The 12,993-nt window shown below is 48.1% G+C and overlaps 1 protein-coding gene across 9 annotated transcripts in view; it reads right to left on the bottom strand.

The window, feature by feature from the left end:
• The window catches only part of LOC136006178 (ubiquitin-associated protein 2-like), a 165,418-nt gene that overhangs the window by 10,771 nt on the left and 141,654 nt on the right, over window positions 1-12,993 (bottom strand). For 8 of the 9 annotated variants that reach the window (XM_065664207.1, XM_065664209.1, XM_065664216.1 and 5 more), the window contains 2 exons: window positions 7,289-7,356; window positions 6,332-6,523 (listed from right to left, as the gene is read on the bottom strand). In XM_065664207.1, the coding sequence (XP_065520279.1) occupies window positions 6,332-6,523; window positions 7,289-7,356 (260 nt within the window). Of the gene's footprint in view, window positions 1-6,331; window positions 6,524-7,285; window positions 7,357-9,726; window positions 10,024-12,993 lie in introns of those variants that run through there. The other variant, XR_010608999.1, reaches the window with a different exon arrangement.

The raw sequence follows: 12,993 nt of genomic DNA, 5'->3' as shown, positions 1-12,993 counted from the left end.
TACTATTCAACCCCCAACAAGAAGAACAACCACTCAGCCCTCGGTGATGAGTGAGATAACTGAACCAGAGAACCAACCTGTGTCAGTATCAGCTGCCCCTGTACGCAAGAGGAAATGGAAAAGAAAAACAACTCGTTCAGTGAAGGAGGAAAAATCAGGACCATCATCAGAACAGGAAGAGCAGGCAGAACCAGAGGTAACCTCTTAATCCTTATCCTTGACTGATCTGCGGAATATGTGAAAAGATATCAGCCATCTTCCAGGTGAGCACATCATCTGTGGAATCATGGAGAAGAAGTGGCATGGAAAACCCACCTCAATCCTATACACCTCAATCCTATACAATCCTGTACATGAATTGCAAGGAAAAACAACTGTGGATCAGATGGCCTGGCATGTCAAAGCCACAGGACTATAAGGCTCTAGTAGACACAAGTGCACAGTGTACACTAATGCCATCAGGCTATCAAGGGGTAGAACCCATTTCTATTTCTGGAGTGACAGAAGGATCCCAAGAGTTGACTGTACTGGAGGCTGAAATCAGCCTGACTGGGAAGGAGTGGCAAAAGCACCTCATTGTGACTGGTCCAGAGGCTCCATGCATCCTTGGCATAGACCACCTTAGGAAAGGTTCCAAAGACCCAAAAGGGTACCGATGGGCTTTTGGTATAGCTGCCTTGGAAACGGAGGAAATTAAGTAGCCGTCCACCTTGCCTGGTCTCTCAGGGGATCCTTCTGTTGTAGGGTTGCTGAAGGTCGAAGAACAACAAGTGCCAACTGCAACCACAACAGTGCGCCAGCAGCAATATTGCAATAACCGAGACTCCCTGATTCACATCCATACGATGATCCATAGACTGGAGAGCCAAGGAGTGATCAGGTGGACTTGCACACCCTTTAATAGCCCAATATGGCCAGTGCAAAAGTCTAACAGAGAGAGGAGACTAATAGTAGCCTATCATGGCCTGAATGAAGTCACACCGCCATTGAGTGCTGCTGTACCAGGCATGCTAGAACTTCAGTATGAGTTAGAGTCCAAGGTAGCCAAGCGGGATGCCACAATTGATATTGCCAATGCATTTTTCTCAATTCCTTTGACAGCAGAATGCAGGCCACAGTTCGCTTTTACTTGGAGGGGCATCCAGTATACTTGGAATATACTACCCCACGGGTGAGTAGAAACACAGCCCTACCACCTGCCATGGACTGATCCAGATTGCACTGGAACAGGGGCAAGCTCCAGAACACCTGCAATACATTGATGACATTATCCTGTGGGGTGATACAGCAGAAAGTTTTGAGAAAGGAAGGAAAATACAACTCCTGAAGGGCAGTTTTACCTTTAAACAAGTAAGGTCAAGGGACCTGCACAGGAGATTCAATTTCTGGGAATAAAATGGCAAGATGGAAGTCACCATATCCCCACAGATGTGATCAACAATATAACAGCAATGTCTCAGCCAACTAAGAAAGAAACACAAGCTTTCTTAGGTGTTGTGGGGTTCTGGAGAATACGCATCCCAAATTACAGTCTGATTGTAAGCCCTCTCTATCACGTGACCCAGACAAAGAATGATTTCAAATGGGGCTATAAGCAACAACAAGCCTGTGAACAAATTAAATGAGAGTTCATACAGTAGCCCTTGGACCAGTTCGGACTGGGCAAGATGTGAAAAATGTGCTTTACACCGCAGCCAGGGAGAATGGTCCTATCTGGAGCCTCTGGCAGAAAGTTCCAGCGGAGACTCAAGGTTGACCCCTTGGTTTTTGGAGTTGGGGATACAGAGGATCCAAGGCCAGCTATACTCCAACTGAATAAATAGATATTGGCAGCTTATGAAGGGGGCTGAGCTGCTTCAGAGGACTCACTGTACAATAAACTGTCAGAAAGTGAGAACCGATAAGCATTGGAGATGGAAGGCAGCTACATGGAGTCCACTACAAGTTGCAGAAATTGCCGAAAGAGAAGGTGAGTCAAGTCACTTTGCAGAGCTGAAAGCCATCCAGCTGGCCTTGGACATTGCTGAACAAGAAACATAGCCAGTACTTTATTGTGACTCATGGATGGTGGCAAATGCCCTGTGGGGGTGGTTTGAGCAATGGAAGCAGAGTAACTGGCAACACAGAGGTAAACCCATCTGGGCTGCTGTGCTGTGGCAAGATATCGCTGCCCAGGTGCATGCAGAACCTGGTGGTGAAGGTACGTCACATAGATGCTCATGTGAATCATAGAATAGAATCATAGAATAGTTAGGGTTGGAAAGGACCTCAAGATCATCTAGTTCCAACCCCCTGCCATGGACAGGGAGACCTCACACTAAACCATCCCACACAAGGCTTCATCCAACCTGGCCTTGAACACCGCCAGGGATGGAGCACTCACAACCTCCCTCAACAACCAATTCCAGTGTCTCACCACCCTAACAGGAAAGAATTTCCTCCTTATATCCAATCTAAACTTCCCCTGTTTAAGTTTTAACCCGTTACCCCTTGTCACTACAGTCCCTGACGAAGAGTCCCTCCCCAGCATCCCTATAGGTCCCCTTCAGGTACTGGAAGGCTACTATCAGGTCCCCACGCAGCCTTCTCTTCTCCAGGCTGAACAGCCCCAACTTCCTCAGCCTCTCTTCATACGGGAGGTGCTCCAGTCCCCTGATCATCCTCGTGGCCCTCCTCTGGACTTGTTCCAGCAGTTCCATGTCCTTTTTATGTTGAGGACACCAGAACTGCACACAATACTCCAGGTAAGGTCTCACAAGAGCAGAGTAGAGGGGCAGGATCACCTCCTTCGACCTGTTGGTCACACTCATTTTGATGCAGCCCAGGATCCGGTTGGTTTCTGGGCTGCGAGCGCACACTGCCGGCTCATGTTCATTTTCTCATCGACCAGCACCCCCAAGTCCTTCTCTGCAGGGCCGCTCTGAATCTCTTCTTTGCCCAATCTGTAGCTGTGCCTGGGATTGCTCCGACCCAAGTGTAGGACCTTGCACTTGTCGTGGTTGAACTTCATAAGGTTGGCATCAGCCCATCTCACAAGCTTGTCAAGGTCCCTCTGGATGGCATCCCTTCCCTCCAGCGTATCAACCGGACCACACAGCTTGGTGTCATCGGCAAACTTGCTGAGGGCACACTCAATCCCACTGTCCATGTCAGCGATGAATATGTTAAACAAGACTGGTCCCAACACCGATCCCTGAGGGACACCACTCGTTACCGGTCTCCAGCCAGACATCGAGCCATTGACCACAACTCTTTGTGTGCGGCCATCCAGCCAGTTCTTTATCCACCGAGTGGTCCATCCATCAAATTGATATCTCTCCAATTTAGAGAGAAGGATGTCGTGTTGGACAGTGTCAAACGCTTTGCACAAGTCCAGGTAGATGACGTCAACTGCTTTACCCTTGTCCATCAGTTCTGTAGCCTCATCACAGAAGGCCACCAAATTGGTCAGGCAGGATTTCCCTTTAGTGAAGCCATGCTGGCTGCCACCAAGCACCTTGTTGTTTTTCATGTGCCTTAGCATGCCGTCCAGGAGAATGTGCTCCAAGATTTTACCAGGCACAGAGGTGAGACTGGTCTCTAATTCCCCGGGTCTTCCATTTTCCCCTTCTTGAAAATGGGGGTTATATTTCCCTTTTTCCAGTCATCGGGAACTTCACCTGACTGCCATGATTTTTCAAATACGATGGCCAGTGGCTTAGCAACTTCATTTGCCAGCTAGCAACTTCATTCGCCAGCTATGTGCCTAAGAGTCAGGCCACTGAGGAACATAAGAACAACCAACAGGTGGATAAAGCTGCTAAGATTGAAGCGGCTCATGTGCATTTAATTGGCAACATAAGGGTGAATTATTTTTAGCCCAGTGGGCCCATGGCACCTCAGGCCATCAAGGCAGAGATGCAACATATAGATGGGCTCGTGATCAAGGGGTAGACTTAACAGTGGACACTATTGCCCAGGCTATTCACAAATGTGAAATACGTGCTGCAATTAAGCAAGCCAAGCAGTTAAAATCTCTCTGGTATGGAGGACAATGGCTAAAGTATAAACATGGGGAGGCCTGGCAGACTGACTATATCACATTCCCACCGACCCACCAAGGCAAGCGCCATGTGCTCACCATGGTGGAAGTATCCACTGCATGGCTGGAAAAGTATGCTGTGCCCCACGCCACTGCCTGGAACACTGTCCTGGGCCTTGAGAAACAAGTCTTTTGGCGACACGGCACGCCAGAGAGAACTGAGTCAGACAATGGGACTCATTTCTGGAACAACCTTATAGTCACTTGGGCCAAAGAGCATGGCATTGAGTGGGTATATTACATCCCCTATCACACACCAGCCTCTGCAAAAATCAAATGAGACAATGGGCTGTTAAAAACTACACTGAGAGCAACAAGTGGTGGGACTTTCAAACATTGGGCTACACATTTAGCAAAAGCCACGTGGTTGGTCAACACTAGGGGATCTGCCAACAGGGCTGGCTCAGCCCAGGCAGAACTTCTGTGTACTCTAGAGGGTGATAAGGTTCCTGTGGTGCACATAAAGAATTTGCTGGGGAAGAGGGTCTGGGTTATTCCTGCTTCAGGTAATGGCCAACGCATTCGTGGGATTGCTTTTGCTCAAGGACCTGGGTGCACTTGGTGGGTAATGCAGGAATATGGGAGAGTACAGTGTGTACCTCAAGGGGATTAAATTTTGGTGAAAACAGCCAGTGAATTTATTTGCATGCTGTTGCCTGGTATATAACACTTCTATGGTAGCTAGATGCCCATCACTGGCACCTCATGGTGCCCATCACCACTGCTCTGGACTTGGGGGCCTAACCCCAACTCCCTTTCAATCATCACATTAACACAGAATGAATTTTGATGAATCTGGATGAGTGCAGTGGTGATGAAATAAGAACTAGCTTTAGTGTGCAACAATCCTACACCACACACCATCTCTCCTGCACTAAAGGACTGTTACTATAAATGGTGCTCAATGTCATGGACTGAATGAACTCAACCAACTCTTCTAGGGATGGCCCATACCCTAAAGGAGTGATGTGTATGTGTTTATGTATCTCAAGAGACAGAAAAGTTGATGGTATATCAGAAAATGTGGGATCTGAGCATGACGTACCTGTTATGGAATAAGGGGTGAATACTGTCCTGGGTTCAGCTGTAACAGCCATTTTTCTTCCTAGCAGCTGGTGCAGTGCTGTGTTTTAGTTTTAGTCCAAGAACAATGATGGTATCAGACCAATGTTTTAGTTGTTGCTCAGTAGTGCTTACCCTGATCAAGGACTTTTCAGTCTCTCATGCTCTGCCAGTGAGGAGGGGCAAGGGAAGCCAGGAGGAAGCAGAGACAGGACACCTAACCAAAACTAGCCAAAGAGATATTCCATCCCACAGCACATCATGCCCAGTATATAAACTGGGGGGAGTCACCTCCCCCCAGTCATCAGTCACTGCTCAGGTCAGGCTGGGTATCGGTCTGCAGGTGGTGAGCAATTGTATTGTGCATCAATTGGTTTCCTGAATTTTTATTTCTCCTTTTTCATTGTTCCCTACTGTTAGAGTTATTCTCTTCCCCCATCCTACCACAGGTAGGTGCATGGTACTTAGCTGCTGGATGGGCTTAAACCACAATAGTCCATTGCATCTGGTCCTGTCACTGGGCACCACTGAAAAGAGCCTGGCTCCATTCCCTTCACACTCTTCCTTCAGGTACTTATATAGATTGCTAAGATCCCCCTGAGCCTTCTTTTCTGCAAGCTGAGCAGCCCCAGCTCTCTCAACCTTTCCTCATAGGAAAGACAATCCAGTCACTTCACCATCCTTGTGCCCCTTTGTTTGTCTCTGAAATACATCTATGTATCTCTTGTACTGAGGAGCCCAGAACTGGACACATGACTCTGGGTGTGGTCTCACCAGTGCTAAGCAGAGGGGTAGGATGACCTTCTTTGACCTGCTGGTAGTACTTTGCCTAATGCAGCCCAGGATGCCTTTGGCATTCTTTGCAGCAATGGCATATTGTTGGTCTCATAGTCAACTTGGTGTCCACCAGGATGCCCAGGGCCTTTTCTACCAAACTGCTTTGGGCCCCAGCATATACTGGTGCATGGGGTTGTTCCTTCCCAGATGCAGGACTTTGCACTTCCCCTTGCTGAATTTCATGAGGTTCCTTCCCCAAGCTCGTCAACAGTCTGCAGTCATTGTCAAGGCCCTTTCCCAATGAGCAAAGCAAAACCCAGACATTAGCAAAAACCCCCAAGTCCCTGCTGGGATGTGGGTGGGAGCAATCTGCCCTTGGGCACACTGTAGATGTGGAATGGGCCAACTCACCTGCCCATCTTGTTGAAGATGGTGATGCAGCATCTGGGAATGAGGCTGCTGATGTGCAGGCAGGATATGGAGAAATGGGGCTGGAGCATAACCTGGGGCAGCACCAGGGTTCAGGGGCCCAGTCGATCCGAGAGCAGAGGGCAGGCTGAAAGGAGACGGTATGCCAGCATGGAATCCTTGCTTGTCAAACATCTGCATGGGAGGTGAGGGGGACAGCATCAGAGACTGGTGTGAGCAGCCCCACAGTGACCAGCCAAGAACAAGAGTGGCCCAAACACAAATGACCTGAACTTTTCACCAACCCCATGAGCAAGCAAAGTCACACCTGCGAGCACTTCAGCAGATGAGTTTCAGCTTCTGTTCTCACCCATACTTCTGTACTAATGCCTTCAATATTTTATTTTTATTTCCACAGCTACTATGCTCCTTTTTCCACTGACCTCTTTTTTACTCAGCAGGACATGGGATGGCAGCAGCTGCCTGAAATCAGCCCTTCACACATTGCATGGGCTCAGCCGGGAATTATTCAACCTGCCCAGAGAGGCCCAACAAAAACACAAGAAGAATTTGCAATGAGATTTTCCTCCCCCTTGCCAGAGCTCAACCCAGCTTCCCGATTCAGCTGCTTTGGGTGCTATTTTGACGAAAAACATTAGTCCTTTGCCTAATGCAGCCCAAGATACCATTTTGCATGCCATCACACTTCATTTGCACCCAGAACACAGCACATGTGGGGCAGCATAGAGCACTACACCTATGCCAGCAGCTGCCATAAGGAACTGACATGGCAGAAGCAGTGAAACAGAGGATGAGACTCTTCTCCAACAGCAGAGCCAATGTCAGAAATGCCACAGCCTGCTGACCAACTGGCCTGGGAATGGTCCTAGCTAGCAGTGCTCCACAGGAGCAGCCATTAGCCTGGCCTCAGGCTACAGAGGAGGGTCCAGTATTATTCACCTGAGTCTTGTTATAGACTGAGCCACTGATATCAGGTACACCTGTGTTACTTGAGGTCACAGAAACACCTGGAAAACAAACAAAAAAAGCCATCAACAATGAGAAAGTCAACCACCCTCCATATGCTTTGCTCCAAGCATCCACAGCCTCGGTGCATCTTTGCCTGCAGCCACTGTACTACACACCCTGCTGCTACTGCTGGTGGTCAGCCTGGCAGGGTTGTCCGCACTGTCAGACCCACAGCACCCCACATGAGAACCGAAGAAAGGACTCAGTTCCTCACATTGCAAAGCAGGAAACCAACCCACTGGGATAAATCACCCACATCCATGACCCAGCAGTTACTGCTTGGGTTCAAATGCTCTTCACCAGGCAACACTCAACACTCATTTAAGCTCCCGAAAAGCCAGCTTTACCCTATGATTAGGCACACATTTGGCTCGACTGCAGCATTCAAGAGTTTCCAGTAGTGCCCTGAATGATAAGACTCAGCATCTGCTATATATTTCAAAACTTGTCCTTTCACATCCTGCAAGAGAATGAGGTCTGCAATGCTCCTCTGCCCTGAGAATTAATTCTGATTCAGGCTAGCTTCCACCTGGGCCAGGTGGTGCCACAACAGATTCAGAAGCATTCACTTACCAGCAAGATGACTTTCAAACCAGCCACTTACATTCAGTGTCTTATAAAGACTGTCTCTAATTTCACTTGGATTAGAATAAAACCTGTGGTTCCTTTGGCCAGTGAGCTGAAGGCATAGACTTGGAGGGTGTGCACTGCTCTAAAGTTTTACCCTTCCTAGGACATTGCTCTCTTACAGATTGTGCTGGAACAGGTTGCCCAGGGGGGTTGTGGAGTCTCCTACACTGGAGATATTCAAGGCCCGCCTGGACAAGTTCCTGTGTGATGTACTGTAGGTTACCCTGCTCTTGCAGGGGGGTTGGACTAGATGATCTTTTTAGGTCCCTTCCAACCCTTGGGATTCTGTGATTCTGTGATTCTGTGCCTTCACAGATAAAAGTGTGATCAGCTCTTGGCTGAAGACAGTCCACTTAGTATTTCAAACGCACAGCAAATGTTTGGTATTTGCTTAAGCCCAAGTATGAAGTAGTTAGTAGCAATTCACTATCCTTTGTTGTGGTCAATAGCTCAATGTCCAAATGGAGACTGGTGGTAAGTGGTGCTCCTCAGGGGTTGCTACTGGGAGCAGCACTGTTCACTATCTTTGTTGGCAACATGGACAGGGGGATTGAATGCATCTTCAGCAAGTGTGCCGATGACACTAAGCTGTGTGGTGCAGTCCACATGCTGGAGGGAAGGGATGCCATCCAGAGGGACCCTGATAGACTCAAGAGGTGAGCACATGTGAACCTTATGAAATTCAACCAGGCCAAGTGCAAGGTCCTGCACATGAGTCAGTGCAACCCCAAGCACAACTACAGGCTACCAAGAGACTAGACTGAGAGCAGCCCTGCGGAGAAGGAATTGGGGATGTTGGCTGATAAAAGGCTCAACATGAGCCGGCAGTGTATGCTCGCAACACAGAAAGCCAACCATATGCTGGGCTCCATCAAAAGGAGCATGACCAGCAGGTCGAGGGAGGTGATTCTCCCCCTCTGTTGTCGTGAGACCCCCCCTGCAGTCCTGCATCCAGCTCTTGGGGGCAACAACTCAAGAGGGATGTAAAACTGTTGGAGTGAGTCCAGAGGAGGCCACGAGGATGCTCAGAGGGCTGGAGCACCTCTACTATGGAGACAGGCTGAAAGAGATCGGCTTGTTCAGCCTGGAAAAGAGAAGGCTCCTGGGAGACTTTATAAAAGTCTTCCAGTTCTCTCCTGGTTTCAGCTATAACAGTTGTTTTTTTTCTTCCTAGTAGCTGGTACAATGCTGTGTTTTGGTGTTAGTCTGAGAACAATGCTGATAAACCAATGTTTTAGTTGTTGCTAAGTAGCACTTACAATGATCAAGGACTTTTCAGTCTCTCATAGAATCACAGAATAGTTAGGGTTGGAAAGGACCTTAAGATCATCTAGTTCCAACCCCCCTGCCATGGGCAGAGACACCTCACACTAAACCACATCACCCAAGGCTCGATCCAACCTGGCCTTGAACACTGCCAGGGATGGAGCATTCACAACTTCCCTGAGCAACACATTCCAGTGCCTCACAACCCTTACAATAAAGAACTTCTTCCTTATATCGAACCTAAAGTTCCCCTGTTTAAGTTTTAACCCATTACCCCTTATCCTATCACTATAGTCCCTAATGAACAGTCCATCCCCAGCATCCCTATAGCCCCCCTTCAGATACTGGAAGGCTGCTATGAGGTCTCCACGCAACCTTCTCCAGGCTGAACAGCCCCAACTTTCTCATACCATTCACGTCATGCTCAAATCCCACATTTTAAATATACCATCACTTTTATCTCATATACATACATATATACACATCCACATGGAGAGAGAGAGATCATTCCTTAGCGCATGGAACAATCCCTATAAAGCTGCTGAGTCCATTTGGCCCATGATGTCGGGCTCCATCTCTTGTAACAGTCTTTCAGAGCAGGAGAGGCTGTGTGCAGTGTTGGATCGTTGCCTGCTGATGCTGATCATTACATTGCGGCAGAACTCGACTAGTTTCATCAAAGTTCATTCTTTCTTGGGATGATGGTTGGAGGGAAGTCAGGGCCAGTCACTGGTGACCTGAAGACATCTACTTGGTGGGCTATAAAACTGCTACATAGTAGGCAACAGCATACAATTGAGTTCATTGGCTGTTTTCCCCTAAAATCAAATCCCCTTGACGTATACATCGGACTTCCCCATCTTCCCGCATTACCCACCAAGTATATCTGGGTCCCTGAGCAAAAGCAATCCCATGAGTGGGTTTGCCTTTACCTGAAGCAGGAATAACCCAGACCCTCTTCCCCAGCAAATTCTTTATGTGCACCACAGGAACTTTGTCCCCTTCTACAGTATGTAAAAGTTCCTTCTGGGCTGGGCCAGCCTTGTTGGAAGATCCTCTGGTGTTGACCACCCAGGTGGCTTTTAGTAAATGTGTATCCCAGCGTTTGAAAGTCCCACCACCCATTGCTATCAGTGTAGTTTTTAACAGCCCATTGTACGGTTCAATTTTTCTAGAGGCTGGTGCATGGTAGGGGATGTGATACACCCACTCAATGCCATGCTCTTTGGCCCAAGTGACTATAAGGTTGTTCCAGAAATGAGTCCCATTGTCTGACTCAGTTCTCTCTGGCGTGCCGTGTCGCCAAAAGACTTGTTTCTCAAGGCCCAGGATAGTGTTCCAGGCAGTGGTGTGGGGCACAGCATATGTTTCCAGCCATGCAGTGGTCGGAATGTGATATAGTCAATATGCCAGGCCTCCCCATATTTATACTTTAGCCATTGTCCTCCATACCAGAGAGACTTTAACTGCTTGGCTTGCTTAATTGCAGCACATATTTCACATTTGTGAATAACCTGGGCAATAGTGTCCATTGTTAAGTCTACCCCTTGATCACGAGCCCATCTATATGTTGCATCTCTGCCTTGATGGCCTGAGGTGCCATGGGCCCACTGGGCTAAAAATAATTCACCCTTATGTTGCCAATTAAATGCACATGAGCCACTTCAATCTTAGCAGCTTTATCCACCTGTTGGTTGTTCTTATGTTCCTCAGTGGCCTGACTCTTACGCACATGAACATCTATGTGACGTACCTTCACCACCAGGTTCTGCACCTGGGCAGCGATATCTTGCCACAGCACAGCAGCCCAGATGGGTTTACCTCTGTGTTGCCAGTTACTCTGCTTCCATTGCTCAAACCACCCCCACAGGGCATTTGCCACCATCTATGGGTCACAATAAAGTACTGGCCATGTTTCTTATTCAGCAATGCCGTGTTGCCACAAAATCTGTTTCTCAAGGTGCAGGATAGTATTCCGGGCAGTAGAGTGGGCCACAGCGTGCGTTTCCAGCCATGCAGTGGTTGCTTCCACAATGGTGCTTCCCTTGGTGGGTTGGTGGGAGTGTGATTTAATCAATCTGCAGGACCCACTGAGGACAGTGCTCCCTAGGGCCCTGGGGACTTTTTCCCGAAGGGACCCCCGGACTCATTCGGATCACTGCAGGAGCAGACAAGGACCATCTTCATAAAAGGTATTCTTTTATTTTGTGTAGTCTGAAAGGTGCAGGGAGCATCTTGCATAAAGACTAAATTGGTAATTGGGTTGGTTTGTTAAGCGTACACAAGGTTTGGAAGCCTTCCATAAATCGAAATAGGAAATCTTGTAGTTAAAGGCGTATACCCAGCTGCTAGCGTCCGTTTGGTATACACCCGCAAGAAGCAGGGGTGTCTTGTGGAAATAGTTTTGGATCTTGATGGTATTTGATTTATTTTGTGGCTTGTTACATTAAGGATTTTGGTCGTGTGATTTAGTATCGGTGACAGGATGCTATAACTGTGTTATTAACTGTTGTTTGTTTGATAGAATTTTAGTCTCTGAAGTGTTGTAACCGTGTGGATTGTGTCTGTGGGATCCCGTGTGTGTGTGTGTGAATGTGATATTGATAATGGAAAATCAGCAGAGTGAAGAGATCTTGAAAAAGAGTCTTTTAGGGTGCATTTTGGCACACTGGAAGGAACTGGGAGGGTCTCCTGGGGGCTCGGTAAATAAGAAAACATTGGTAAAATATTGTAACTGATGGTGGCCTTTGTATATTTTGGAAGATCAGGAAAAATGGCCGTCTTTGCCTCGGTCATCACTGGCAAAGGCTCTGACTGCACCACCCAGGTCTTAGAAGGTAGACGCAGGGACTGTGAGAATGAAGACCTTGGGCCCACTGTAGGAGAGGATCTGGTTCGAGACCATCTTAAAAATCTGAACACGCACAAGTCCGTGGGACCTGATGGAATCCATCTGCAGGTCCTGAAGGAGCTGGCGAATGAAGTTGCTAAGCCACTGGCCATTGTATTTGAAAAATCATGGCAGTCAGGTGAAGTTCCCGATGACTGGAAAAAGGGAAATATAACACCTATTTTCAAGAAGGGGAGAATGGAAGACCCGGGGAATTACAGACCAGTCAGTCTCACCTCTGTGCCTGGTAAAATCTCGGAGCACATTCTCCTGGAAGGCATGCTAAGGCACATGAAAAACAACAAGGTGCTTGGTGACAGCCAGCATGGCTTCACTAAGGGGAAATCCTGCCTGACCAATTTGGTGGCCTTCTATGATGGGGCTACAGAATTGATGGATAAGGGTAAAGCAGTTCATGTCATCTACCTGGACTTGTGCAAAACGTTTGACACTGTCCCACACGACATCCTTCTCTCTAAATTGGAGAGATATCAATTTGATGGATGGACCACTCGGTGGATAAAGAACTGGCTGGATGGCCGCACACAAAGAGTTGTGGTCAATGGCTCGATGTCTGGATGGAGACCGGTAACGAGTGGTGTCCCTCAGGGGTCGGTGTTGGGACCAGTCTTGTTTAACATATTCATCGCTGACATGGACAGTGGGATTGAGTGTGCCCTCAGCAAGTTTGCCGATGACACCAAGCTGTGTGGTCCGGTTGATACGCTGGAGGGAAGGGATGCCATCCAGAGGGACCTTGACAAGCTTGTGAGATGGGCTGATGCCAACCTTATGAAGTTCAACCACGACAAGTGCAAGGTCCTACACTTGGGTCGGAGCAATCCCAGGC

Source organism: Lathamus discolor, assembly GCF_037157495.1.
Source record: "Lathamus discolor isolate bLatDis1 chromosome W unlocalized genomic scaffold, bLatDis1.hap1 SUPER_W_unloc_1, whole genome shotgun sequence".
Taxonomy (NCBI): domain Eukaryota; kingdom Metazoa; phylum Chordata; class Aves; order Psittaciformes; family Psittacidae; genus Lathamus; species Lathamus discolor.
This window is presented reverse-complemented; position numbering and strand designations above follow the sequence as displayed.